This window comes from Anomalospiza imberbis, chromosome 10 (assembly GCF_031753505.1).
Source record: "Anomalospiza imberbis isolate Cuckoo-Finch-1a 21T00152 chromosome 10, ASM3175350v1, whole genome shotgun sequence".
In the NCBI taxonomy this organism is placed as follows: domain Eukaryota; kingdom Metazoa; phylum Chordata; class Aves; order Passeriformes; family Viduidae; genus Anomalospiza; species Anomalospiza imberbis.
Window position 1 is genome coordinate 4,345,365 of NC_089690.1, and position 27,522 is coordinate 4,372,886.

General features: G+C 47.6%; 1 protein-coding gene across 1 annotated transcript; it reads right to left on the reverse strand.

Annotated features, from left to right (window-relative positions):
• Window positions 1–697: 697 nt before the first annotated feature.
• On the reverse strand, window positions 698–27,522 carry SLC7A14 (solute carrier family 7 member 14). Its single transcript, XM_068200276.1, has 8 exons — window positions 27,389–27,522; window positions 14,248–14,639; window positions 9,046–9,282; window positions 8,078–8,295; window positions 6,024–6,170; window positions 4,928–5,136; window positions 3,519–4,396; window positions 698–2,316 (listed from the first exon to the last, which is right to left on the reverse strand). The coding sequence occupies exons 2-8, from the start codon at window positions 14,549–14,551 to the stop codon at window positions 1,994–1,996; spliced, it is 2,316 nt and encodes a 771-aa protein (XP_068056377.1). The 5' UTR covers window positions 14,552–14,639; window positions 27,389–27,522; the 3' UTR covers window positions 698–1,993.

Sequence of the window (27,522 nt, forward strand, 5' to 3'; positions counted from 1 at the left end):
AGCTTTTCAGTGGGACACACTCAGGATTTCTCCTTGTAGAAACGTGGTAGGGGTGGGCAGTAGGAGTCAATGCCAGAGCAAAGCTTACGGGTCCTTCAGCCAAATCCTCACTCCCACCATGAAGCTGCTGCAGAGGCCAAACTTCCATTGGCTTGCCCGGAGCACTCCAGGTTAAGATTGCAGAACTAGATGCTCTTCTCCACTGGGAAAATGACTGTAGTTTGCCACTGTTTTGGACAGGAGCTGGAGAGATACTTTTCCAGCCCCAGGCAGTGTCTCCATCAAGCCCTTGCATCCCAGGAGTGATGGGGATGGGCACAGGTCCAGGCACCCTTTGCACCTACTTGCCAACAGAGGGTGCCAGGCAGGTGTTTTGGGAGCCTGAGCCTCATCCAGTGCACCAAAGCATTAATGATTCTCAGTATCCAAGAGGATATTTCCATATTGGAAATCCTACCCCTGTTGATGTTAAATTGTCCCCTGGGAGGCCCGCAGCAGCCCATGGTACGTGGGGTTGGTCTGGGCTGCACTGGAGCCCCTGGGATGGATCCATTTGCAGCCATCGGCAGCTGGAGGGAGGATGGGTTTTGGTTACTGTTTATTAAAAAAATGTTCCTCCACCACAGTGTTTTACATGAAGCATGATGGGCTCCACACCTGGACCTGCTGATAATCACTGACCAAACCCCATCACTGTTGACTGATGATTCTGTTGGGACACTGGCAGCAGGGAGTCTGATGGCACTTCTGGGGGCCATGGCCATGTTCAGGGGTTTCACATCCACCTGCTGACCACCTCTGCCCCACGAGCCACCAGCTCTGTTTGGTTTCAGACTGAAATACGGACACTTACGGAATGAGCAGCATTTCAGTGTTTTTCATACAGCACCCACCAAGCCAAGGTCAAAACCAGAGAACACTGTACAAGGTGCAGACAGCAGCAGGGGGTTAGATTTCAGCCGCCAAGTCCTCTCCACTGGCCACCCATGGCCCAGCCCCACCAAGATGTGGCTGACCCACGGATGCTGCTATTTTGTGAGGGCACAGATGGGTGTCTGGAGCACTGAGGGCAGAGTGAGTACTGGAAGGTGCCCAGCACAGTGAGGGAATGACAGCACAGTCATTTTTGTAAAAGACACAAGGTGGTGGAAGCAGTGCCCAACCTCAGACTGGTGATGCTCAGAGGAATGTGTGGTCCTCGTTGACCCTTTGTACAAAGAGGGTTGAGCCAAGAGTGAGTCACAGCCCTCACTGTGACCAGGAATGGGATCAGGCTCCCAGCCACAGATTTGGGGTGTTGGGCCACACTGGGACTTAAAGATTCGACTGAGACATGGACTAATTTTGAATAACAGTATTGGGTTTTGGGGTGTGGGGATGGACGTGGGGGAAGCACTGCTCTGTGCAGCGCACCAGAACAGGCCATGGAAACACTGTGTGATGGAACCAACTATGCATCTCTGAGCTACTCCCAGGGAAGAGTGTGTCCATCTCCATTTTGTACCTACCCATCTCTCTGGCTCAGCTATCATTTCTAGGTGGTTCAAAGGAAAAAAATACACATGCCAAGAAAGTGCCAAAAATTTTAGAGTGACATCCCACCGCTGCGGCCATCGGGTGGACATTCCCCAGGGACAATTTGACTTGTCCCCTCATGCAGCTCCTTCCACCTCTCAACACCCTCCTGGTTTGGCACATCTCCCACTCCGCTGCCCGCACCGGTGCAGCTGGTGCTGGGGGATCAGCTGGTGCTGGGGGATCAGCTGGTGCTGGGGGATCAGCCAGCATTCACCAGCGTGAGATCTGACTGGTGGAGCTGAGACGGGCCACGGGTGGTTTTGGTTCGGGGTCAACGGCAATTGCAGAGCGTGTCCCCAGTACTGGAGGTGAGCAGGGCGGTGGTGGAGGACCTGGGGAGGATGGGGCAGGACAGGGGAGCCACGGGGACCCTTCCTCATCACCTGGGCGGCGCGGCGCCCCGCTGCCCGTCCCACTACTCGGGCGAGTAGTCCAACTCGTCGTTGGCGATCAGAGCATCCGACGGCGGTTTGTGCCGGCCTTTGCTTTTCGACCTGCTACTTGTCCGATGGCTTTCCTTGGCGCCTGCCATTTGCTGGTACGAGAAGCTCTTGTCCTCAGAAGGACCCCAGGCCGGGTAGCTCTCACCCTCGGGGGCGAAGGAGAAGCCGTCATCCACGGAGAAGGGGTCGACGTCCACGTCGTAGCGCTGGTAGGTGCTCTGGTGCAGGGCCTCCTCCCGGGCACTGATCTCCAGCGTGCTGTTCCACATCCCATAGCCAAAGTAGATGAGCAGACCTGGGGTGGGCAAAAGGGAGAGGGTTGGAGCCCAGCTACTCACTAGCCCCGCTAGCCCTACCTGATTTCACCTCCATGCACAAATGCTTTCACTGGCAGCAAATATATCCAGAGATCTGATTTCCGGTGGATCATGATATTAACCTACCCCAGACATCTGCACAGAGAAATCCAGACTGCACATGCCATGGACTAGCCATGGGGGACTGACGTGAGATTAAATCAGGACCACGTATCTCTGCCAGAAAAACCAATGGGATGTCCAATCCCCAACAGCCATGGATGGGCTGGTGGAGCTCAACACACCTAATGCAGTGGTTTAATTGACTCGTTGCCATTGCTGGCACTGCAAGAGGTATTTGTACCCACAGAGGAAAGGGCTTAATCACAGCAGATTAAGTTGGTGCTTTGGAGTCATCTTTTCTTCCAGGTAGAAGGGCTTTCTCTGGGTTTGCAGCTTCAAGTATTGACTCCAAGGGCCAAAAAAGCACCGAGTATATCTTCTCCAGCTCAAAAATGCAGATGACAGCTCCTGCCCAATGGGTCAGCTTGGAGGAGCTATGAGATCTGCTTTTTTCTCTTGGGTTTGTGGACTAAGTGGGTTGCAAAGTAAAGCACTGTGGATATGCTGGACTCCTGGTTATGTGTCAGAAATACTAAATTTGGGAAAAAAGGATCCACAACAGAGTCCATGAATCCCAAGATGTCCCTACCCAGAAGTTAAGAACTTGAGCTAAAAGTAGATACAGTCTACAGATCTGACTTTCCCAGGGCTTCTAGGATTGGGCAGCTCTGGACTTTGGAAAAGCGGTGCTGAAATACTGGTGTGGGCTTCTGAAAAGCTCAAGTGGGTGACAGAGCAAGAAATCAGGCTGATTTCTGTACAAAACCTGCCTGCGAGGCAATTTGCAGAACCCGCCTACTTTGCATCAAAAAAGCTGTCAAAATAGTCACCTTTTCATGAAGTCATTCTCTTCCATGAAACTGATGTTTTCTGGAGGTGTAATTTTCCATTTAGCTGTGGTTCAGGGGATGGATAAAATGAGATTTCTAAAAACTTCAGGATGGCAAGGGGCAGATGAGAAGGACTGGGTATTTCCCAGGCATCAGCCTATGCACTCTAATTAGGGAAGTTGTGATTCTCAACACCCTTCCAAAAGAGTGTCAGTGAAAAAATGAAAATAAATGAACCTGGGACTCACCCACAAAACACCAGACGGCAAATCGGATCCACGTGACTGTGGAGAGCTTCAGCATGAGATAGATATTCACCAGCATGGCGAAGGCAGGGACAAAGGGCAGACACGGGGCCATGTAGGGCAGCTTCTTGGGGTTTTCTGGCTGCTGCAAGATCACAAACACCAGCACAGCAATGAGCAGGATCATCAGCACAACGAGGAGGACGGCCCACCAGCTCTGCTCAGAGATGTAGTCTGACCCAAAAATGATGAAGGAGCAGAAGATGAACATCAGGACAAAGAGCAGGAGCACACAGGTGGTGACCGTGTGGCCGGTGGCTGCCGTCGGGCGATCCATTTTACCCGGCAGCCCGAGGTGGATCCGCATTGTGTAGTACCGAGGGCCGATCAGCTTCTTCAGCTTGATGAGATAGATGTTCTCAGACTCATCTGCCTCTATCCCCGAGGTCATGTCGACGGTGCCGTAATTGGGGTGATTCACGTTGTAGGCGGATTTATCGGATTTCCCAATTAGCATCTCGTTATCTCCTAGCGACGGCAGATTTTTTGCCCCGCACGTGTTGGTCGGTGGGCCAGAGAACTCCTCTCCTTCACTCCCAGGAGAGCAAGCTTCCTTCTCACAATCGGCAAGGATGCCCTCCTTCTTCTTGGTGTGCTCCTCAGAGAGGAATTTGACGAAGCCGTCGATGTCGCTCTCGGGTTGGTACCGGAGGAGCAGGACGCAGACGGACACCAGCGTGTAGGCGAGCAGGGTGCCAATGGACATCATCTCAATCAGGTCCCTCAGGCTAACCAGCAAGGAGAGCAGAGCTGCCAGGAACCCGGACACAATACAAGCCACGACAGGGGTTTCTGTGTAAGAACTGACGTGGGACAAAAACCTGGAGTGCAGAACAATCACAGAAAGTTAAAATCACAGAGGTTCCCTGTTGCAATAACCCTTCCCTGGTTGCAGGGGACAGTCTCAGGGATCCCTTCAGGTCTTGTTGCTTCTTGGAACTTTGATTCCAGGTGGGGACTGGCAACACTGCTGAAGTTGAATTTGGAGTTAAATCTGGGTCTGACCAACTCTGCAATGAGCACTTGGACACTTGCAAATAAATACCCAGATTTTATCCATATAAACTGCTCTCCTTTGCAAGTAGCTCTTGAATTAAACACTCGTCCCCACATAATCAGAATCTCTAGGCAACAGCACCAAATGAGAAACTGTAGGGTAAGCTGCTCCTGATATTTTCCCCTCAGGATAATGCTTTGGCTTGTGCCCCATTCTGCACCCACTGTGTCTGTGCATGCCCATTGCTCCCTGCAGTGACAATATTGTTGGGGTGTTGGGACCCCAAACCCCCCAGCACAATTTCCCCTCAGATCCCAGGAGGCCAAAAATAAATGCCAGCATGGGTATGACTGACCTGAAGAGCAGCCCATCACCAGCCATGGCGTAAATGACTCTGGGCATTGGGAAGAGGGAGCCCAGCAAGCTGACAGTGAGGCCGGCCACGGACCCGATGGCAACGATGAATTTGGCTGCGTAGAAGCCATGAACCACGAACATTTCCATCAGCGGGGATTCGGTGTCGATGGCGTCGTAGGGCACCATCAGTGTGAGGATCATGCTCACCTGGGCAAGGCGAGAGGAGCAGGACCAGGGAGTCAGCAACAGCACTGGAGGCTGCTGGGGATTCTCAGGGCGGAGGGGATGTAAAATGCTGGAATTAGGTCTGTTTGCACTTTGCTGTAGGGTGGTTAATCCAGAAAACTGTGGGGTCTTAGTCTCTGCTACCCAAAGGCAAGAAAGGGATGCTTGAACCTTGCTTCAGGGGTGGAGTCAAGTGGGACCGGTGAGGCTGGTGGGACTGGCAGGGTTAGTAACACTCACTTTGGCCGTATTCCTGTGTGGGAAATAATGCTGGGGCAGACCCCAAATCCAGATTATGTTACTTGGAGCAACACTCTTGCCCTGTTTGAGTCAAAGAATTTGTTTTCATGAGAGGCCCACTCCCATGCAGGAGAGGTAGTAGGTGAGTTTCTTTGAAATGATCAGAAAAGTGTTTTTTCTCCTTCATAACTAATTTTTGCCCTTTTGCAAGGAAAATTTCTGAGGACAAGCATGCTTTTATTGGGATGCAGAGCAGTGCAATCTCACACAGCCATCCCTGCCTATCCTTCCCCTCACTTGGATCCTTTCCCATATCTCCAGCAGAGGCAGTGCTGCTTTTCCCAGAAACATGGAGAAAGGATGCTGCAATGCTGCTGCTCCTTCTTCTTTGCTTCTCTCCTGGGTGCAAAAATAGCTGTGGATGGGGACAAGAAAAAAAACTGCCTGCCACCACGTCCCTGCAGCTGGCAGAGGGGTCTTGTCAGGTGACAGGAGCCTGGGGACAAATGGAGAGAAGCCTTGGCAGGCACTGTGCAGGTGCCCAGAAGGACTCACATGGTACATATATACATATTTATATGCATACATACATATTCATGTGCATTCACACCTGTGTAGGGACTACTTACAGACACATAAGCTGTCAGGCACGTAACAAGCGAGGCTGTGATGGCGTAGGGGATGGAGGTGTTGGGGTTCTTCGCCTCTTCTCCCGTGGTAGCAATGATGTCGAAGCCAATGAAGGCATAGAAACAGGTTGCAGCCCCCTTGAGCACCTGTGGGGAGGATCAAACATCTGGGTGCCAGGAGGGAGGCCGGCACCCAGCCAGGGAGAGGGAGCTGAGCAAAAATGGAGCAGCGCTGTTGTGCCTTGTCTGAGCTAAAGGGTGAGTGGCCAAAGGTCAGGGGGTGTACATATAGCTCTGCAGACTGGTGCTGGGAGTACCCCTAACCCATCAATCCGATCTGAGGAAAAGATTTCAGCCTGTACCCTGAGCCATGGAGGCATCTGCAGCTCACCCCACAAACCTGCAGTGCCTGAAGACGCTGGGAGACCCTGCCAGTGTCAGAGGAGACAATCAACCAATTTCAGGTTTGCTTTAACAATCCTCCACCCCAAATCCATTTTTATGAGTAGGGATCTGGAACATGTTTACATGTTCTGCCTTAGCAAGATGTCTCATGTGGCAGCAAGATCCGCTCGCAGAGGAAGCAGGAGAGAGCAGCAGCCGTCAGATGTGAGCCGCTTCCCAAACAACCTCTGTTTTGCTTGGAAGCTGCAGACAGGTTAGGAGCACACATTGGAGCACTTGGATGAGGAATTATTTGTACTGTTTGGTTATTTTTTTTAATGTGATTTTTAAAAATATACAATATTAGCGAGGACATTTATAGGAAAGGAACGCTGGAGCAGGGTGAAGGCTGCCTGGCTGATCTGGAGCTGTGAAACCCTTGCAGCTTGCTGGGTACCACCTGTCCATCACACTTCTGTCATCTCAGCTGTCTAGTGGTACTGCACACAGTAAAACTCACCTTTTTCAGGGACTGTCTGTAATTATCCTTTTGAAATATGCCTTGTGCTGTTGGGGATCTCGCACTTGTGCGTGGTGGTGGATTTACTTTTACAAACAACTTGTGAGACAATGAACCAGCTGAAAAGGATGAGACCACCCTACTGACCACCCTACTGACTTTTTTGTGTTTTGGCTATGCATCTATCTTTTAAAACTACTTTTTTTTTTTTTTTTTTTTTTTTTTTGCAAGAGATGTTTGGTGCATTGAATTGGAGCAAAACAGATATTTTCTATTTTCTCTTTTTTGCTCCTGTTGTATGGTATAACAATCCAAACACAACCCAGAGGTAAATATGGCCTCTGTTCTCAAGTGAGCCTCAGAGCTCTTCTCTTCACTGTTGTTCTCTGGCAAAGAGGCATTGATTTACTGGAGGAAGGTGCAGGCACTGTATGGCAGTTTGGGACCCTTTCAATAACTAAGATTCGTGGTTTACTTTACTTTCTTGCTTATTTTTCTGCACAAAACCCCAATGGAGTTGAGCAGTGTAAATCTGAGAAATTATCTTGGGTTTAGGCCAGCTGAGATATTTTCAGTCTCTGTTCATCCTTGGATAAAAACCAGTGCAAGCAAGCTAAAAAAGCCAAATATGTCCAAATTCTCAGTAAGCTTTGAGGGAACATCCATAAAATAAGTACTGGCAGGTGGCATTATGAAGTGCTCAAAACAAATGCTTGAGAACATTGTTGTTGAAAACCAGCCAACAAAAGTATCTCCCTGCTCCACAGAGGCTGAGCCAGCTCTCTGGAGCACCCCGTCTCAGACAGCCACAGCATTTTGCTCCATTGCCTGGCAATTAGTGGCATTTCCTTGGGGATACTTTCATGTGGAGTTTGGCTGTACAGAAGGACATTTTGGAAAAGTTCTGGGTTTATGCTAAGAGGAGTTAGGAGACAAAGCATTGCCGTAATCTTTGGGATTGGTGGAAAGAGCAGGTCTGGATCTAAGCCTGCAGTCGTGGAATTTGGAGGTCCCTGGCCAAAGCACAGGTGGATTTAGCAGGTTTGGAATCTGGAGGGTGCAGCAGAATTGGGATGTGTAAACCATGAGCAAGGCTGAGTGTGTGGCAGGACTTAGGTGCCGTGTGTCCCTCCATGCTCCCAGGACTTACCCCTGGCCATCCGAACGGCAGGAATTGCCCTTCAGCCCAGTTGTCACTTTTGATGTAGAACAGACCAGCAATCATGATGAAGACCCAAACTGCCAAGTTAATGACATTGAGCACGTTGTTGAGTCCCACCGAGTTCTTCACCCCCATGGCCACAATGATGGTGACAATGACAGCAATGACCAGAGCAAGAAGGTCAGGGTACGACTCCTCTCCTTTCCCTAGGTGAGAGAAAAGAGATGCGCTACTCTCCATCCACAGAATATCCAGGAACTCTGTGGGGGAGTTTTAAACACTTTTCAGACCTTGAAGTTTTGCAGAACTCTTTAGTCTCATGGTAAAAGTGGTCTCCAGAGGCTCGTGTCTCCACTAGCTAAAGTTGTTTAATTAAGGTGATAAATCTTGATGTCTCAAGACACTGTTCGGACTTTTGGGAGAGCAGCAAACTGTCCCAATTTGCATAACGTGCATCTGCCAAGTGCTCATTATAAATCAATCAGCCATGAAGTTTTCATGACATAGGTACAGGACAGCTGGCTGGTTTGCTTACTGGTAGGATTCATGGACTGTTGCTGGAACTGCTGGTCATACAGGACCACCACAGCCCCCATTCCCTGGCAGTACAACAGACACCAGCTTGTGTTCTCCAACAAAATTCTGTGTATGCCTCAAGGGGACCAAGCAGAGTGTTTGCACTGGGTGAAGTGTTTCTGTGCTGCCCCTACCCTCTGACATTCGATTGTTTCTGCGCACGTATTCTAAATGCCAGCTCATCCCAAAGGGGCTCAAAGTATCCCGTATCCCATCCCCTCTAACCCTGCCTGTGTGCCAGGCTGCTGAGGCAAAATACCACAGCCAGACAGACAGTAAATAATGAATGAAGCCTAATATCCATGTCTGAATCCTGACGAGCTTCCAATTACTTTTTCAGGCCCGAATTAATGGCGGTATCTCTGCACAGCGGGACGCACCCAGGCCGTTGAGCGTGCCAACACTGTTGATCATCCAGCGGCTGATGGTGTGGTTGGCCAGCGAGTCAAACATGCTGCTGAGGGCGCTGGCACCCGCAGCTGTCCCGATCAGGTACTCCAGGATGAGGTTCCAGCCGATGAAGAACGCCACAAACTCCCCCACGGTCACGTAGCTGTAGGTGTAGGCAGAGCCCGTGGTCTTGGGGACTCGCACGCCGAACTCAGCGTAGCAAACACCTGTTTGGAAAAAGAGGAAGAGGTGTAAGGAAAAAGAGGTTGGGAAATGGAAAAAGTAAAACTGCCTTGGTGCCACCTTCCCAGAGGTGCTAGGAGGTGTAAGGACTGCAGTCAATGTCAGGAACACAGAGATATTGCACAGTGACCCTCCTTCCCCTGTTTCTTGGCTTAAAACTCAGAAATATTTCCACTAAAATCAAGTTGTGATGGGTTTTTCTTTTTGAGAGGACACAGTTCACAGTTTTCTTTTTGAGAAGACACAGCCGGACGTTTACATGGAATTCTGGACCAGTGCTGCACAGTCTCATCCCAGAGGAAGATGCCACAGGAGGCCTTACAGAAGGCTACACCTCTCTCTGCCCCAAACTTCCAATCTCCAAACACTCATCCTGCATTATTGCTCTGCAGATCCAGGCATGAGCACTGTCCTGATCATCCCTGCTTTTGTACATACCCAGGCAAGAGGAGTTTGAAGACGCCTTACATAGAGAACATAACTTATTTTAACACTTAAAAAATATTATATTTAAGTCTTCTAAAGAATATTTGCAAAACTAACTGTGCAGAAGAAGAAAAGAAAAGCAAAAAGAACTATTTAACTGTAAATGTTTGGGAGGAGGATTCATCAGACTTCAATACTTTTTGAACTCCTTGTGCGTTTACTATGTCAGGATAATTTTTAATAAAAACCTGACCCTGACACATTGATGTATTAAAACAACCATTAGCTTTTTTTTTTTTTTAAATGAATGGATGTACTCAGTCTCAAATTCCCCAAATATTATTCAGGACAAGTGCTGGAAGGGTCCTGCATGTTTAACTCTGATTAAGCCCCTGCCCCAAAGACCCCAGTAAAGTTCATATGGGTGAATTGGTTAAGGCTGTTATTACCATTGAGTAAACATGTAGTAATTACTGAGCTCTCTATCAACCAATATTCTCCATTTAGAAGATAATAATTGCTTCAAATTTGCAATCAGTTTAGTATATAGAGGGGAATGAATAATTTATAAAACTGTTGTGAGGTGGCTGCTCTTCCTTAAGTGCTGTTTTTACACTGTACAAACACCGAGTTATTGAATCTCTTAAGCTGAATTTGGTGGTGCTTGTTTTCCTGCTTTTGGAGGATTTTTATATTCCATTCACTGCTTAACTTGAATGTGGGTTGTTTTGCAATGGGACTCTTCAAAACTTGATTTCTGTGAAGCAGCCCAACAGGAGCCACGAGAGGTTTCCATCATCCATCCAGCCCTACCGACAGTCATTATTCAAAGCTGCTGAAAAATGCATGCACTCGGCAAAGGTACCGCATTCACAGATAACTTCAGGCCTGAATGATTTATGAAACTGGTGCTCTGACAGAGACAAGTATCTAGTTTCTCTCTTTGATGGCCTTAAAAATACATATATATATATACACTCTTGTAGGCAGCTCTCGTTTTAGCCAATGACAAGATAATGATTGAAGAGGATGGTTATCAATACACAATGATAATGCTAAAGCAAAGAAATTAATATGTATAAAATGTTGGAGTTTTTGATTGTTCTACTTGGATCCCAAAATAGAAGAGCTGTTTTTCACTAGGGGTTGGGTACAGCAATAGGTTGAGAATATCAGCATTAGGTGTCAGCATGTATTACACACAAACATATATATAATATATACTAACATCTGCTGCATTTGCAGTATTGTTACTATTGTTGTTGTTGTTGTTATTATTATTATTTTTACGATCTAACTGCACAGTAAAACTGTGTTACTCAGTTACTCCTTGGCAGCTCAAGCTATTCAGCACCTTGTTCCCCTGTATCCAGAGGAATGCAGCTCCCCCAGCGCTCCTGCACAGCCAGCCCAGCTCTGGGACTGCAGAGAGAGGTTGGGTACCTCCTCCCTGTCACAACTGTTTAATTTGGAGACAGATTTATCTTCTTCCCCCCAGTCAAGAGTGTTTGCAATTTTTGAATAAAACAAGCCAACACAGTGTTTTTTTGAAAGAGCAAGCATTCTACAGAGGATCATTTCTTTTCCTTGAATATCTGCTCCACTTGTGCAGTTGGTGTGGCAGTCATTACACTTGTGTAATTATACAGTTACTGACATTGTTCAGCAGGACATAAACACAGCTGAGTGGTCTTGGTCCTCCCAAGATCCCATCCACAGAACAGCCACTGGGCAGCACAACTGGTGGCATGAGAACTGGTGCTTTTGGTGTGCTGGCATGGTGGTGGCCGTGATGTGGGTGCTGACCCTGCCACTGATACTTGGCACAAGGCTACAGAGGAACTACAAGACATCCCACAGGGCACTGCCATGGTGGCAGTGATGATTCAGGTGAAAAATAACTTCTGAGAGGGGCCTTTCAGCTGCTCTGGAGGTAACTCCAAGTAATTAAGGCTACCACACAGGCAATCCAGAGGGACCATCTTTCATCAACCAAGAGCAGCCAACTTATTGAGGAAGCATATTATTCTCATCAAGCCACTGAGCCTGTCTGTCGCACTTCATGATCACCATGTGCTGATATATAAAAGGCAGCTCCACAAAGAAAGCTTCCACAGAGCAAGGACTCCCATCTCTCCAGCTCCACCCGGGCAGCTGCAGGTGCAGCCCCTCAGCCCAGCCCTCATCCTGCAGCCAGGCAGCACCTGAGGCACATGCTCAGCTCTGCCCTGTTCCATCGTGTGTCCTGGCTGCTGCTGATCCTGTTCCTGTACCACTGTCAGGTAAGAGTGCGGCACTGTGCTCCAAACAAGGTTATTGCTTTAGGACAGGAGATCACTAAAGGGACAAGAAATGGCTGGTGGGAAAGGCTGTGGAGAGGGCGATGGGGTTGGGTGAGATGCAAACTGCTGATTTTTGCTAAAGAGGGGTTTTTGGATAAACAGGGGTGAAAGTGGGGAATGCTGGTGGTCACAGCTGATGGCAGGAGCCTGAAGTGCACTGGAGGCTTTGTGGAGAGAAGCTGAGCAAGCATTCCTAATTGAATGAAAGGCCTTCTAGTGAGAGAATGAAAGAGATTGATTTAATTTATCAGTTTAATCAATTATAGTGTGTTTGTAAGTGCCCTGATCTGTTGCTTAAAACTATGGAAGGCAACATGTAGTAAGTAGAATTTGTTGAGTAGATGAAATTGGAAAAGTCCCTTTCTGAAACCAGGCTTAATTGTGCAAAGAGGCTTTCCTATGGCAGGGCTTCCCTATGGCTGTCTCCCTGGGAAGCCAGATAACCTTCTGGATGGTTTTGGTTTGTCTGGTTTTGTTTTTTTTTTTAAATCCAAAACCCTTCTGGGCTCACTTTTGCAAGCAGTGGGGTTTGACTTAGTGATCTGTGATGGACAAAGCAAAAGTTCCTGAAAATCTGTTTGTGCACACTTGCCCAAACTCAGCGCCTGGCACACCAGGCGTGACCACAATGGGAGAGCTGAAATCACATCTCCAAGGAGTATAACAGCCCATCCAGCTCCTGAATTCTTACTTGGTTTTACTTGCCAAAAAAGTGTTGCTGTTACAAACAACAGCAGCGTTAACGATGAAGTGAGGAAGCAGCCAAGGAGACTATCAAAACACTGCATCCCTCACAGAACACTTTCCCAGGGCTACAAAAGCAAGGGGAGATGAAAGCGGAGCGGGGAGCGGTGCAGGCTCCTGTGGGCGAAGGCGGGAGGAGCTCCTGCTGCGGGCCAAGGCTCATGTCTGGGGTGAAAAAACCCCTTTTGGAGGACAGTGTGTTTTTGTTAGCAGAGACCCACCCAAACTCCTTTTGCTCTTGTTTTGCATCATGGCCAACAAAACCTTTGCAGAGGAGAGAAAGCAGGCAGTGCGAAAGGAGAAACACCGATGCTATCTGCTGCCTTGGATAAAAAAACAAGTGTTTTGGTTCATTTGTTGTGTTGGGCACCCAAATAAGCATTGGATCCTATTGCAAGCTCTTGGCTCTTTTTGTGGGCTTTGGAGAGAGCCTAAGGGTCATCCCTGGGCTGTGCCAGGGTTGTGTCTCTGGGCTGTAGAGGGGTTCAAACTCCTACTCACTGTGGTGGGATCTCCATGGAGCAGTACTGCAAACTCTAGGGAAAAACCATGATGTGCTTTCACCTTTCATGGCAAAAATCCAGAGTTTTGAAAAGCTGATCTGGGTCACATTGCTGTTTTGGCTCTCCCTGTCTTCCATCAAAGCCCTTTGCCATTTGCTCAGGTTTCCTTATCCAGCCCACAGACAAAAGCTGGATACCAGACTGACACAGCATGAAAAGTCCTCTGAGCAGAGAGAGAAGGAACATCACATCATCGTGTTAGCACTGATCTGGAAAGGACAAATGCCAGTAGTACTGGCTTCGTGGAGAAACTGCAGCTCGAGCCATATGCTCAGCTGGGTTCCTACAGAGGAGATAGAAGTCACAGTGTTTTCACTAAAATACATGATTTCTCTCTCCCTGCACATTTTTTTTTTTTTGTTTGGAAATTCAAAGACTGACCCCTCATGAGTGGGAGCCAATAAAATCAACTCTAGAACTAATTGAGGAACATTTTAACTGTTAGCCATGTCAACAAAAGAAGCTGGCCCTGGGACTGCCCAAGCCACTGACATCCCTCCTGTTGGAACTGAGTTTCCCACAAGCTCTCGCTCCAGCGCTGTGGCTTGGCCACGCTCTCAGCCTAGGACATACTCTACAAAACTCTCAATAATCTCATAAATATTGCCCACGGGCTCCATCCTTGTCGAAGCCGTTGGCAGCTCATCAGGATAATCACGCTTGGCTGCTGGCTCCCAGTACAAGATTTAGTCTGTTATTTGGGCAACGAGGGACAGCGCGCCCCATGAGCTGTGTGAGATCCGTGGGAAATGGTTTTTAGTTGGTGGGGAGGGTGCTACCTCCTTGTAGCTTGTGGTGCTGAGTAGGTGTCCCCCCCATGAACGGAGAGGATGCAGGACATGGCGCATGACCCAAAATCCCCCACAAAACTCACCTGACAAGATGGATGCCACGGCAGCGATGATGAAGGACACGATGACTCCGGGCCCCGCCATCTCCTTGGCCACCAGGCCGGACACCACGTACATGCCGGTGCCCACGCAGCTCCCGACACCCAGGGAGATGAGGTCAAGGGTGGTGAGGACCTTGGCCAGCCGGGCGCCCTGGGTGGCCGCGGCCCCGGTGCCCTCCAGCATGGACTCCACGGGCTTGGTGCGCAGGACGCGGGTGCGCAGGGCATGGCCCGCGGCCCCCCAGGGCACCCGCCGCGGGTCCAGCCGAGAGAGGAAGCCACTCATGGTGCTGGGCTGGGCAAAGCTGTGCCACGGACAGGTCAGCAGCACCTGCTCAGGGCTGTGGCTGCATCTTCATCCTGCGCTGGCAGCCCTGCAAGAGAGGGGAGCAGTTTTTGACTGAAACAGCAAAGAAAGAAGGAAGAGTCAAAAGGGGCCCCTCAAGTTGGTTTCTCCTGGGCTGTGGCGCTGGCAGAGCTTTGCTTTGACCAATGCTGCTGCTGCGGAGAAATCTCCTTTCTCCACCCTCAGTTGTTTTGCACAACAGCAATGCACTGCCCTCCTTTGTGTTCACATGAGTTTGGCCTCAGTCATTACTACAGCGCTACAAACAGCAGGAACCTGATTTCCTCCAAATTCTCATTACATGGTTTAACTGCTACCAAAAGTGATGATGGCTATGTGTAACTGTGAGGTGCTGGTGGCCACCGAGGCACACTGGGCCCTGGTGGGGACAGAGTGTGACTCCAAACCTGTAGTTAAGGCAGGCTGGGAGAGAAGCTCAGCAGGAGCAGTGTGGGCTCCACTGGCCACTGGTGAACGAGTGACCGACAGCATGACCAGCTGCAGCCATTTTTAATACTTTTAAATTATCTTGCCTGAACCCATGTGCTCGAGGATTGTCTCAAAAATCATGGCCTTATCTTGGTCTTCTCTTTCTCTGTGCTTTTTTCATCTCCAGCCATATTTTCAAGAACAATTCAGCATCTGCCATTCCCCCCTTCCTCCCTTTCTGCTGTTCTTCAGCAAACTGTGTGGTTCTCATAGTACCAGCAGCAGTTCCAGGTGACACGCGATGACTTCTGACTTTGAGCAAACCAAGAAGAATTGACAAGCTGCAAGCTAATACAAGGGAACAGGAAAAATAGTTTATCAAATGTGAATTTTTACCTGGCAGCTTCTTTCCTGTCAATACAGAAATATTATTTTATTTTAATTGCCTTGAAGAAAAAACACTTTTTTTTTCTCCATCTTTACATCCAAAACAAATTACATTGTGTCCACAAGGCAGCCTTGTGTTGCTGAAGTTTATTAAATGAAACACAGCATTCATTTCGTGTTTTGGTTGATCACTGTTCAAATTGTGCTTATTTTTTACCTCGAGCAGCCACAGGCTGAAAGGCTGCATGTTCTAGCTAGGAATAATAATGAGAAATTGTTATTGCTCCAGAGAAAATGTGGATCTTTGGGTTGAGAAACCTGGGTTTGGCTTTTGGGATGCTCAAGCTGGTTGTGGGATGGGCTGGCACACAGGTGAGGTTTTACCTTCTGGTTTAAAGGAAGGTTTGTGTTGGAAGAGGGCAGCTGAGCCAGAGGTCAGCTCTGGCTCAGCCAGGATGAAACAGACCCGTCCTCGTGGAATAAACATGGAATTGTTTAGCTTTGAAAAGACCTCTGAGATTATCAAGCCCAACATTAACCCACGTTCCCAAGTGCCAAATTTCTGCATCTGTTAAATCCCCCCAAGGGTGGTGACTTCACCAATTCCCTGGGCAGCATATTCCAGCACTTGACATCCCTTTCCATGAAGAAAATTTTCATAATATCCAATCTAAATCTCCCCTGGCACAACTTGAGATCATTTCCTCTTGTCCTGTCATTTGTTACTTGGGAGAGGAGACCGACTCCCACCTGGTTCCAACATCCTTGCAGTTGTAGAGATCAGTAAGGTCCCCTCTGAGCCCCCTTTTCTGCTCAGGGCAAGGTGCTCCTGTCCTGGCACCCCCACAGTGGCTCTGCTTTGCCAGGAATGTGTTTTAGCCACGTGAAAAACAACAACTCTAAGAAAAACCACCCAAAATTCACCCTTTTGTCCAAAGCATGGCACCTCTGGAGTGTGGGCTGGAAAGAGGTCTTACTGTGCGTCCCACTTCCCATCCTTTATTTAATTATTTTCCTTGAACTTTGTGGCTTCTTTTAGTTGAGTTTCAAAGACTTGGACTGCTATTCAAGGGTTTGCACTAAATTGACTTAAACTAGTCAAGAAGTTGGGCCTTCAGAAGAGGTAGGATGGTGTGGGATGAAAGCACCAAAGCTTCAGGCTGGTCCTTGGTGCCATCACCAGGTCATGCTCTGGCATGGGAAGACCTGTCCTCTGTTTTAAGGGGGATTGGGACCCCAGGTTTTCATCATCGTGTCTCTGGGTGTCTGATGAAGGCTTTGGGAAGGGTGGCACATGCTCCTTAGTGGAGGAATTCACATCCCCACTGGAAAAATTAGTGAATTCCTCAAATGAAGAGAGATGACTGATTTGGACAGCCCAGTTCACTCTCAAGCCACATCACGGTATAGAAATTATTTTCTCACCAGCATTGCAAAGAACCCCAAGAGAAGACAGGGCAATCTTGTCCTGGAATAATCTTAACTGCTAAAATGATGAAAAAAACCCTTAAATATTTTAAATGGTTTAAATTTAAAGCAGGAACTGGCTGGTGGATTAGTGATCCAGATTTAGGCTGCTGAGCTGTTCCAGCTGCCTGGGGCTAGGCTATGACCAGGTCCTCCTGCATGGCAGGCCAACAGAGCCCTGCAATTCACGGGGTTTAGTTTCTCCTATAAGTCATCAAGGAAAAAGAAAAACCCTTTCAAAACCTCTGAAACGAAATAACTCTATAATTGCTGCTATGCTCAATTAAAGCAGTCATTCAAAACTATTCCAGATGTTCAAGCAAGGCGAGCATATTGCTTCTATGTAGCTTGGAAAACATCTTTTCTCTCCGTTTGAAACCACAAGAAAATATGTCATGGATGGCAACCACCTCCATGGGGCAGAGGCAGCTCACTTCTGCTCTGCTCCACTAACCCTGCCTGTCTAGAAGCCAACAGTGGGAAGAAAAATGAATTTTTACTTGTTTTGGTTTTTCAGTCTTCTCTCCTCACTATAAACCAGGGAAGATGAAGGGAACTGTGGCTCAGAGGGGACAAGCTGCAGCTGCCTAGTTTTGGAGCTTTGGAGCTGCTCAGTTTTCCACCATCAGGCTGTTGGGGTTGGTTTTCCTCACTGGCTGGCACTTGCTGCTGCCACCATGTGCTCGTCAGCACCACTGTTTGTACCAAAACACTCCTCTTCATCAGGGTAAATTGGCTAAAACTGTAATCAAGCCAGAAGGAGTGACATAGGTGTTTATAGGCATGGATCTTCCTTAGTGTCTGGGTTGATGCTGGATTATTCCTCATATAAAACTCATTCTGCTGGGGAGATGCAGCACAGTGCTCCCACCCCAGCATGTCCCATCCTCATCACTCCCCATAGCTCCAGTTTGTTTAGAAAATTGTCCCCAAACCACACCTGTGCCTTGGGATGGCTTTTGATTTTCTGTTAATGACTCCCCTCTGTCCAGAAGTCTGTAGGGGAATCCATGAGCAAAGATCTCTATTAAAATCTGCTGGGAATGCAACAAGGAACAGAACATCGACGGTGGTAAATGGAACAAAGAGAGCTCCTCTTGTTGTATTGATGGAAAGCCGGGCAGGGGCACTCATTAAGAGGAAAAGGCCGGATTTTCCCTGGTTTTCCATGGCTCACAGAGTAATTACTGCAGAGGAAAGATTACTGATGCCTCCAGCAGCTGGAACAGCATGGATCTGGCCCTGACATGTAGGACACCAGTGCCCGGTTTGCTGCAGAGGTTTTTAGGGGGAAAGTCTCTTTCTCCTTGTCCAGGGGAGATGTGCTTCAGAAATCTGGGATTGAAGCCGGTTCCCCCAAGGCAGTGTCTGCGGTGGGCCCCAGGAATATTAATTCTGGAGTTTATGGTGCAGGAGCATCAGCCCTCAGACCCACTCCATGCTCCAGTATGGACTGTGTGCCAACATCACACCCGGACAAACAGAGCCCCAAAGGCTCAAAAGGGATGCTGGAGGCAGCTCGAGATGATGGAAAAGGCATCTCCTGGCAGCAAACTCGCTACCATCCCAGAAAAAGAACAAGAGAAATAGGAGCAAACGTGCTAGGCTGAGCCCCCTGCTGCCCCTTCCCTTTTCCCTTTAATGGCGAGCTCGCTATCGGTGAGGCGGGTTCGTCTGGAGAGACTCAGGGGCTGAATTTCATCCCAATTTCATCCCGGCTCCTCCGGCAGGGAGAGGGCTGACGTCAGCCGGCGGTGCGGGAGCCGGGCAGCAGCTCCGAGCGCAGGGATGCCTTCTGCCGGGGCTGCTCGTCCCCGAAATGTTTTCATTGCGAGTACGATTTGATTTGGAGCTTTATGTGCTTGTTTTTACAGTGTTGATCCCCAGCTGGGCTGCCACTGTAAAAGCTGGCTCTGTCTCCATCACCAGCCCTCCTTAAAGCGATTTAAAAGGCAGGCACCGAGCCGAGAGCGAGGGCTGGTCCCTGCCGGTCCCGGCGCCGCTCACGTGGGTCCAGCTCCAGCAATCTGGCCTTGTGCCTTTGCTGGTAATTTTTGCGCTTTTCTTATTTTTAATCTTTCCATTTTTACCTCTGCTTGAGCAGTTCAAGTGGAGCTGTGGTTAATTTAAACTGCAGTAGTTGCTAAATTAAACCACTGATAACACTTCAGGTTTAAGACCAACTTTCTCTGTGCATCAGCTGGAGAAATGGGATATTTTCTGTGTGTCTTCATGCATAATGGAAGTGGAGAGGTTGAACAGCACATTTCTATGGCGCTTCCATCAAGGTTATACGACGTGCTTTGGCAGTGTTAGCATTGCTGTAAGATGGCTAAACATCATTTTCTTCTTTTGACAAGCAAGTAAAATAAAAGAGGAAATGTTTAATTTGTCCAAAGACATAAGGCAAGGGTGCCACGCACCCAGAGGCAGCCCCCAGGAATTCCTAAACTTTGTATTCTAGTCTATAGTGCAAGTATCAAAAGAGCATAAATGTGCAATCCAGTGATATAATTAGCATGTACATAGAGATCACCCTTTCTCCCTCTTTGCAGCCTTCAGGGGGGATACAGTGTGATGGTTTAGCTGCTGTCCTTGCTGGGGAGAGATTGGACTGCCTGGATAATCAGGGAAAAGGCAGAGGGAAGGATGGGAGTGGTGTCAAAGCTTTTTTCTGTCTTGCAGCTGGTGTTTCCCTTTTCCTAAGTAAATAGCAAATCAATATTTGAGCGCTGATCTGTGCCCATGCAGGTGAGCAATGAGAAGGTTTTGGTAGCTGAGGGCTCATCTTCCTGCCTGGATGAGGTGGGAGATGAGGTGACGCATTCAGAAGTGAAATTGGAGCGTGCCACAGGGAAGGCCAGCAGATCCCTTGATATTGAGCTGTTCGAAACTTTGCCAGGATTAATTACATGCCGACTTCACAAGCAGCTGGTCCAGGTTCCCTTGGGATCCTCTGGAGCACCAGGCTAGTGAGAAACAGCTCTGGGACTGAAAGGAGCAGTATTTTCCTCCTTCCTAGGGGCTGGATGCACATGGATCACCGACAGTTCTTACAGCCTGAATGGGATGGAAGCTAAAATGATCCTTTTCAAGATGCTCATGCACATCCTTGCAGGCATATCCCTCCCCTTGGTAAATCCACTTGCCCCAGTCCATTGTCTGGCATTTTGGTTTTCCACTTGTTTTCTGCCCTTTTTGCATGGGTACCAATCATCCCCATGGTGCAAGGTATGACAGATACAAGAGTCTGTGCATGCTGAGCTGAAATAATGCAATATGCATGAAGTGCTCTATTTGGGATTGCAACAAAGCTGTTTAACCACCAGAAAAAAAAAAAAAAAGAGAAAAAAAAAAGGAGAACTACAGAGAAAGAGGTATAATCAATTTGCACATTTGCAAAAAGGTCTCGTTTGTTGCTGTCGTCTCGAGGTGGGAAGGTAAAAGCCTAAAAAACTGCAACAATGCAGGGAAATGGCAAATCAATAGATGGGTGATCTGAGCAGGAGGTGGGGAACCAGGAACATCTTGGAGCTGCTCTGACAGGCTCCCTCTAGGAGAGTAGTGAAACCACATGAAATTAGTAACATTTGTTGTTCCACCAGTAAAATGGAGAAATTCACTGCCTTAAAGAAGAGTGTGGTGGTTAATCTATCTGGGTTTTCTCCAGAAGCAGACGAGAAACAATGCTAAAAATGATTAACTGCCCCCTAGACATGCCTTGTTGAAGTCAATATTGGTTTTGTACCTGCACGTGCTCGTCTGCAGAAGGACCCTAGAGGCTCTGTGCACTTTCTAATGCTCATTTGTGGTGCTGTGTCATTTTGCATTCCAAGTGCAGGTATTGATACCAGTTCTTCAAGCACAGCCCCCCTCACCACCTTTCTGCAGTCACAAACTGCAGTGATGCTGAACAATGAAACTCCTAAAGGAAATTTGGGTTCACAGGTACTGACCACTGAGGTTCAGGCATTTTCAACACCATGGGAGGGGTGCCTAGGAATGCAGATTTTTTCTCTCATGGACTTGTAGATTCATAGAATAATTTGGGTTGCACAGAATCCTAAAGATCACCTCATTCCAACCCACCCTGCCATGTGCAGGGCCACCTTCCACTAGGCCAGATTTCCCAGGGCTCCATCCAGCCTGGCCTTGCAAATATGCTGGCACATCCTTCTGCAGCCTCAGGTTTTGGGAGTAACAGTTCCAGACCCTGAGCTGTCACAAGAGGAGAAGCATCATCTGATTTTTCTGGAATAGAGTGAGTTGCCCATTTGCAATGCTGGGCATAGATTCCTGACAGTTTGACTGCCAGCAGCATCAGTGGGATGGTTGCAGCCTTGGGTTTGTGACTCTGAGCTTTTCCCTGGTTTTAGGTAGTAGGTTGTACTTCCAGTAATTACCACTTTGATGAGATAACACATTTTCTGTACCAAATCACACAGTGAGAATGGACAACAGATGCTTTTGTATCACTGAAACTCTAGACCTGGGCTACCAGACTGTTTCTTCTAGAATTATACTCCATTAAAAACTGTCGTTGCTTTAACAACACACAAGAGGAAATCTCTGTAATTTCTAGGCTGTGTTTTCTTTTTCTTTCCTCAGTGGATCCATGCTTTTACATGGCAGAATGAAAGTCATTATGGTCTGCTGCAGGCCAGACAGGAGAGCTTTTTTTCATTTTATATAATTCACAGAATGGGTTATTTATTAATGTGTGAGGCTCTCTAAACAAAATGGATTTTTACTCTTGCGAGAGTCTGGCTGATACATCATTACGACAACTTATTTCATTTCTGGGTAGCATTTCTAACCCAGTGGCAAAACCACAAATTTTTCAGTAAAGAACTGATTTAACACTAAGGCTTCGTCATCCAAACAAGGAAAAAATTCTCCTGTGTATCAAATACAGGACCTGAAAATCCGCTGTTTTTAAACCTCTAGTTTTATTTTGAAGATTGCAGGTTTTATAGAGATTCCTTTATTCCCCACTAAGAAACTGCTGGGCTTTTTCCTCTCAATGCTGGCTCTCACTCACCAGCAGTCTTTCCACCTTTCTGTAATAATTCAGTAGGAGTCTGAACTGGCCTTTTACACAGTAAGCACATCAAACTTACAAACACCATTACTCGCTCTTGCCGAGTTTCAAATGCATTTATCTTTTGTATGTGCACACGGTCTCATTAATTACTTAGCATGTTCCATCAGCAGTTATACAAATGTAATTGATCATGCCTCACTGCCCCACTTCCACTATTTTGGCTATCAGCTAATTAATGCAGGAGAGGATCTCAAGCCACTGCTTTCCTCAGAAGAAGCTGGAAAAATGCATTCTTCAATCCCAAGCCTACTAAAGGTTCCAGAAGAAGCATTAGTAGCATATGCAAATCAATAGGAGCTTTTTGCATATGCAAATAGGAGCCTTGAGCTGGGGGAATTTGGCTGGTTGTAACCTGTGTCTCTAAATTCCTCAACAGAAGCCTGAGGTGAGTTCAATGCACCTCCGAGGAAGTCAATAGCAGCTCCTGCTGATTTTATTACATTTTGCTGCTTCTTATTCTTATTCACTAGGACAAAACCCCCTTGCCTTACATGAGTAATTCTGCTCCATTTCAGCACAACCGATTATATGAGTAATGTGATCACAAGTGGATCAAAGATGATGATTTAGAATGGAGTTCATGTGTTTAGTCATTTATCATCATCAGTCAGGCAAAGGCACTGCAACACCTAAGTGATGTGTAATGTGAGTAATACCTGGTGCTGTAGCAGGAGAGCTTTTTTCCCAGTGAGTTACAATCTCACTGCAGACTAACACTAAATCAGTCTCTAGGATGGTACTAGAGAAGCAGAATTAAATGAAGAATTATGTGTTCTTAAAAGAGATAATAGCATAAAAGTTAGAGTATGATAATATTCCTGAGCAGTGCACACGCACTGCCTGGAGATGTCCTTTTGTAGCAAGGGAATCAGTGTGAGCCAACATGATTACCCTAACTCAAAGTGGCTAATTGCCTCCTTGCTCTTAGCCTCCCTTAGTGGCAAGACCCCAAAATCCAGCCTCTTTCCCTGAGACTTTTGTCTCCCAGCTACAGTCAGTAGAGGGTCCCCACGGTGTGCTGCCCTGCCTGGCAAGCATAATTCCACTGCTGTGCCTGCACATGAGCAAGAGAAGAGCTGCTGGAATGTTACTGCTGGAGCTCCTGTTTGTGCCAGAGCTCCGAGCCAAAGGACATATTGCTTCTTTCTGTCTTCATTTACTTCGAGCAGAGCTGGTGACCCTGGTTATTAATTGCACATCTCCCCGTCCCTGTTGCTTCCCAGCCAGTTGTTTAATGAGTGGAACACACCTGCTGGTGCCCAGGTGTCTTGGACAAGGCTCTGGAGATTCCAGATGCTTCACGAGCACATTGCTCCAGGGCTGGAGCAGCACAAGACCTGTGCCCGGTGCTTCCTGCCTGTTCCCACCTGGGAGGGAAGGACAGCCAGGAGAGGCAGATATTTCCTTCACTACTCGACCAGGGTGCCCAAATCCTACCTGGAGCCACTCTGGCATTGCTGAGCACCACAGGGCAGTGGCTCGTCTAGCACAGCTCAACAGGTTCCTTATTTAAGACCTGGTTCAGTAATGCTCAGGCACACGTTTAAAGTAAAGTTTTAATTGTGCTGCTGCAGGTGGAATGTGCCCAGGTGTGCAAGTGGTGCACAAAGGGGTGTTTCTACCCTCAGCTTTAGAAAACTTTGTTGAGGAAGTCTCAGCCCAGAATCAGGGAGCTGAGGATGTGCGGGAGGAATGGCCCAAACCACCAGCTGAGGTCATGGTCACCAACAAACAAGAGCCAGTGGCTGCTGAGAGGGGCTGCCCTGAGCCCACGTGTGGTTTTATAGATGTTTACTAAAGTTTTGACACAGATACACTCATAGTTGTGGCATGGCAAAAAAAAAAACCCATTTCCCTGTAGACAGCAAGCCACTTTGATCCTGTCCTCTCAGAATTAGGACGTGGTGCTGGAAACACATGTGCTGCAAAAGCTCTTCTTCTGTTCACCTGCCACGTAGATTTAATTTATGGTATCATGACTTTCAATGAATTATGGATGACTGTGCAGAGGAACACAAACAATAGAGTCATGTGCTGTGTGGCTCCACCTTGCTGGGTTTGTTTCATAAGTGCCTGGGCTTCGCTCTGACAGTTTTATTGTGGGGAAAAAATAGTTTTCTCTTAGAGATGTTCCAGCCTGGTGACAGCAAGGGATGGGCTGTGGTGGGAGCATAAATGCTGGCCAGAGCACCCAGTCGCCTGGAGATAACTGCATAGTCTGGAAGCAGGGCTGCTATTCAATGAGCCAAGGAAACTCAAGAGATTTTTTTCTCAATATACAAGAGAAAAATTACAGTTTCCAGTTCTTTCCATTTTGGTATTTTCCCGTTCACAACCACAGCTTAGCTATGTCTAATTCCTTGTAAATGAAAAATGTCTTAGGACTCTCTGTGGATCTGAGTCTGCTCCCATTAACACGTGGGTGGTTTAATGAGTTCAGCAGACTCACCCTGGACTCAGATGAGACTCTGGCCAGGTTTTCATACCCATAGGAAGTAGGGGAAGAATGCCTGCTGTATTTCTGGGCTCTGGATACTTTACATACCTAGATCTGTCTCTCACAGACTGACAAGCTCAGACCCAACCATGGCTTTATATATTACAGAGGGCACAAATCTGGGCGTGATTTGGGGGTTTAATTTTTTTTTTTTAATTAATGTGAGAGTCACAAATGCTGCTCCCCTGCTAATGTTGTTTTTGTGTGATATACAGACCCCCCTGCTACACACAGCTGAAGAAGTATTTGCTTAGTTTTTACCTTCTTGTTTTTAAAATGTCTTAATAATCCAAACAACAATATGTTGCTTAAATATTATGATTATTTTAATAGCTCAGGTGCTCTGAAAGCAACGTTTTGATTATTTGGGGACTAAGAAATCAGTTGCAGACTGCTCTATTATCCTCTTTTTTTTGCTTGGCTTCATGAAGAGCCCAGGGTTGTGTTTATGTTTGTGTAAATTCTTGCCATCCTATTTGCTTGAATGTTGCAGGGCTTCAGAGAAAAAACATCCATTTAGCCATGAGGCGGTTGTCCTGTTCTCATTGAATTTTCTAGAAAATCTCCTGTTGCCTTTAAGGGAACATGGGAGAAATTTTATTATATGTGCGTGATTTCAGAACTGAGAAAACAGACTGTCTTCAGAAGGAAGTAGTGTCAAATCAGCCTACAAATATATCCTTTAAAATGATTTTGGCTGGAATCCTTCCTGATATGATACCATCTGAGACTCTGAAGTTACACAAAGAATAAATTTTCATCATTTTTGTATAATCCAAAAAAAATTAGAGAAGGATAAGAGATGTCTTGAGAGTCATGAATAACTCCCTGAGAAGAATGATTTATGTCTTAAAATGCTTCCCTTTACTGCAACATGCACAAAGAAAGATATTCTTTTGGGGGTGAGTTAATTAATGAAACCAGTTGGAAAGTTGGAGGATTCAAAATAGAATTTGGTCACTTATTTGTTCTGCTCTTGGCACATGGTTAAAAATCCCACCCACTGGGGGGGTAGTACCTATCTAGAGGGGTGTCTGGGGCACCTGGAAATAAAGTTGTAAAATATCTGTGCCTTATTTGGGGAATTAAGGATCAAAGGTACCATAAAGTCCTCCGAGTTAAATCTGTCTGAGTCTCAGGCCATTAGTTTCCAGGCAATTACTGCTGCAGGGAGCCCAATGCCTTGCTTCGGCTAAGTTGCATATTTTGGGAGGACATCAACCCTTGACGTAAAGAGATGAAGAATCCAGCACGTTTTCTGATGACTCCTTCATCAGGTCATCAGCACTCCTCTGTTCAAAAATGTGATCCCTCCCTTAAAGTGGAATGTTTTGGCTTCAGCATCTCGGCACCAGCTCTTGTTGTGCCTCTTTTTTGGCAGACAGAGGAATAACTCAATGCCTGCTAATTTCTTTCTGTGGAGGCTCTTAGATTCAAGGATTCACATCACTTCCATCCCTGCTTTTTAATGAAGTGAATTCTCAGGTGTTGTAATTCCTCCTCTGTAAGGGCCTTTCTCCACTCCTTGACAGGCTTTGGTTTTCCTTTTTTTTTTTTCCTTACTTCCAATTTTGCTGTCAATTTTGTTGATGTCTGCTGTACTCTAGCAGTCTGTTTTCAAGGGCTGAGGTAAAATTTCCTTTCTACATCTCCACTTACTGAAGAGCAACTAAACAAGTCTTTTTTTCCCCCTTCTTCTTGTTCAGTGACTCCTCTTATCACAGCTATTGCATCTGTGCTGTCTTCTCAGGTATGTACTGCACATTTGAGTTCATGTCAATAGGACCCAAGATTCTTTGCTGACACTATTTACTATTCATCAGTAACTGTTTTGTTGGAAAATTTTACCCCTTTTAACAGATGAAAATGGGAAATCAGACCTTGGACCTCTGCAAGACTCCCTAATTCTCTGTTCTCATGCAACAGAGATTCCCCATGGAGCAGAATATTTTAAGAATAGATGCTGAGTTTAATCTAGGTAACTTTTCTCTCTAGTGTTGTTTTTGGCTTGTTTGAGGGTTTTTGTTTATTTACAATATGTTTTTCAACTCTGTTAAGTCACATGCCTTGGCAATGTGTACCAATAAAACAAACACATGTAAATATCTTTAGCAATCAGACTTTCAGTCTCATGACAGTTTTTGGGCAGTTAAACAAATGCCTTGGCATGCTTAAATCTATTTGCCTGCTACTCAGAGACACTGGGAGAATTAATCACTTAATACTCTAGATTAAACCAGATATGGCTCTTTTGAGACAAAAATCTTCTCTGGGGTCAGCCACACACGGCTCCCCCCTCCTCTCCAGAGCCGGTGCTGCTTCCAGAAACCCTGCGTTAGAGCACTCACAGGAGGGCACGGAGCCGATCTGTATAAACTATCCTTTAATAGGCCACAGAGCCCGGGCTGCAGAGCAGTTGTGAGAACAGAGATGAGGCTTTCCAGCGGTGCTGCTGGAGCGCACCTCGCCGGGCCGAGGCGGGCGGGCGGCTGGTGCCAGGCAGCTCCAAAATACCCGTGCGGAATCAACAAACAGCACCGAGCCGGGGTGACGTAAAGAGGAAGCCAACTCCATTACCGGCCTCCAAGTCGCAGGGAGTTTTGCGGGCGCCGGGGGGAGGACGGAGCCGCAGCCGGGGCCCGTCTGCGGGGTCGCGGCGGGGCCGGGGCCGCCCCGTCGGGGCTTCAGCACCGCGGACAGCGCCCGCCCGGAGCCGCGGCCGCACGCGTGACCGACCCCCGAGCGGCCCCGAGGGTGGCACCGGCCCCGAGGGTGGCACCGGCCCGCTCCCGCCTCCCTCGCTGTTTCCCTTCTGCTCGGATTCTCTTCCCCTCATTGCCCCCCTCCCGCAGCGTCCCGACCTTCCTTCCCGCGGCGTGTTCCGTGCGGTCACCTGTAGCAAGAGCTGTCGCTTCGCTCAGGCCACCCGGTGTCCCTGCTGTCGCTCCCGTTTTTCCCCGTTTCCAATCAATCCCGCGCCGTCAGCTCCGGCGCCCCCGCCTCCTCCCCGCCGCGGAGTGCCCCGCC

What these genes read in the sequence shown, in the direction of transcription:
- SLC7A14 (XM_068200276.1), bottom strand. Translation starts at nt 14,551, where the DNA reads ATGAGTGGCTTCCTCTCTCGGCTGGACCCGCGGCGGGTGCCCTGGGGG. An exon ending in TGCCGTTCGGATGGCCAGGG is followed by an intron (nt 6,171 to 8,077) that starts GTAAGTCCTGGG and finishes TCCTCCCCACAG; the next exon opens with GTGCTCAAGGGGGCTGCAAC. An exon ending in TGCCGTCTGGTGTTTTGTGG is followed by an intron (nt 2,317 to 3,518) that starts GTGAGTCCCAGG and finishes TGCCCACCCCAG; the next exon opens with GTCTGCTCATCTACTTTGGC.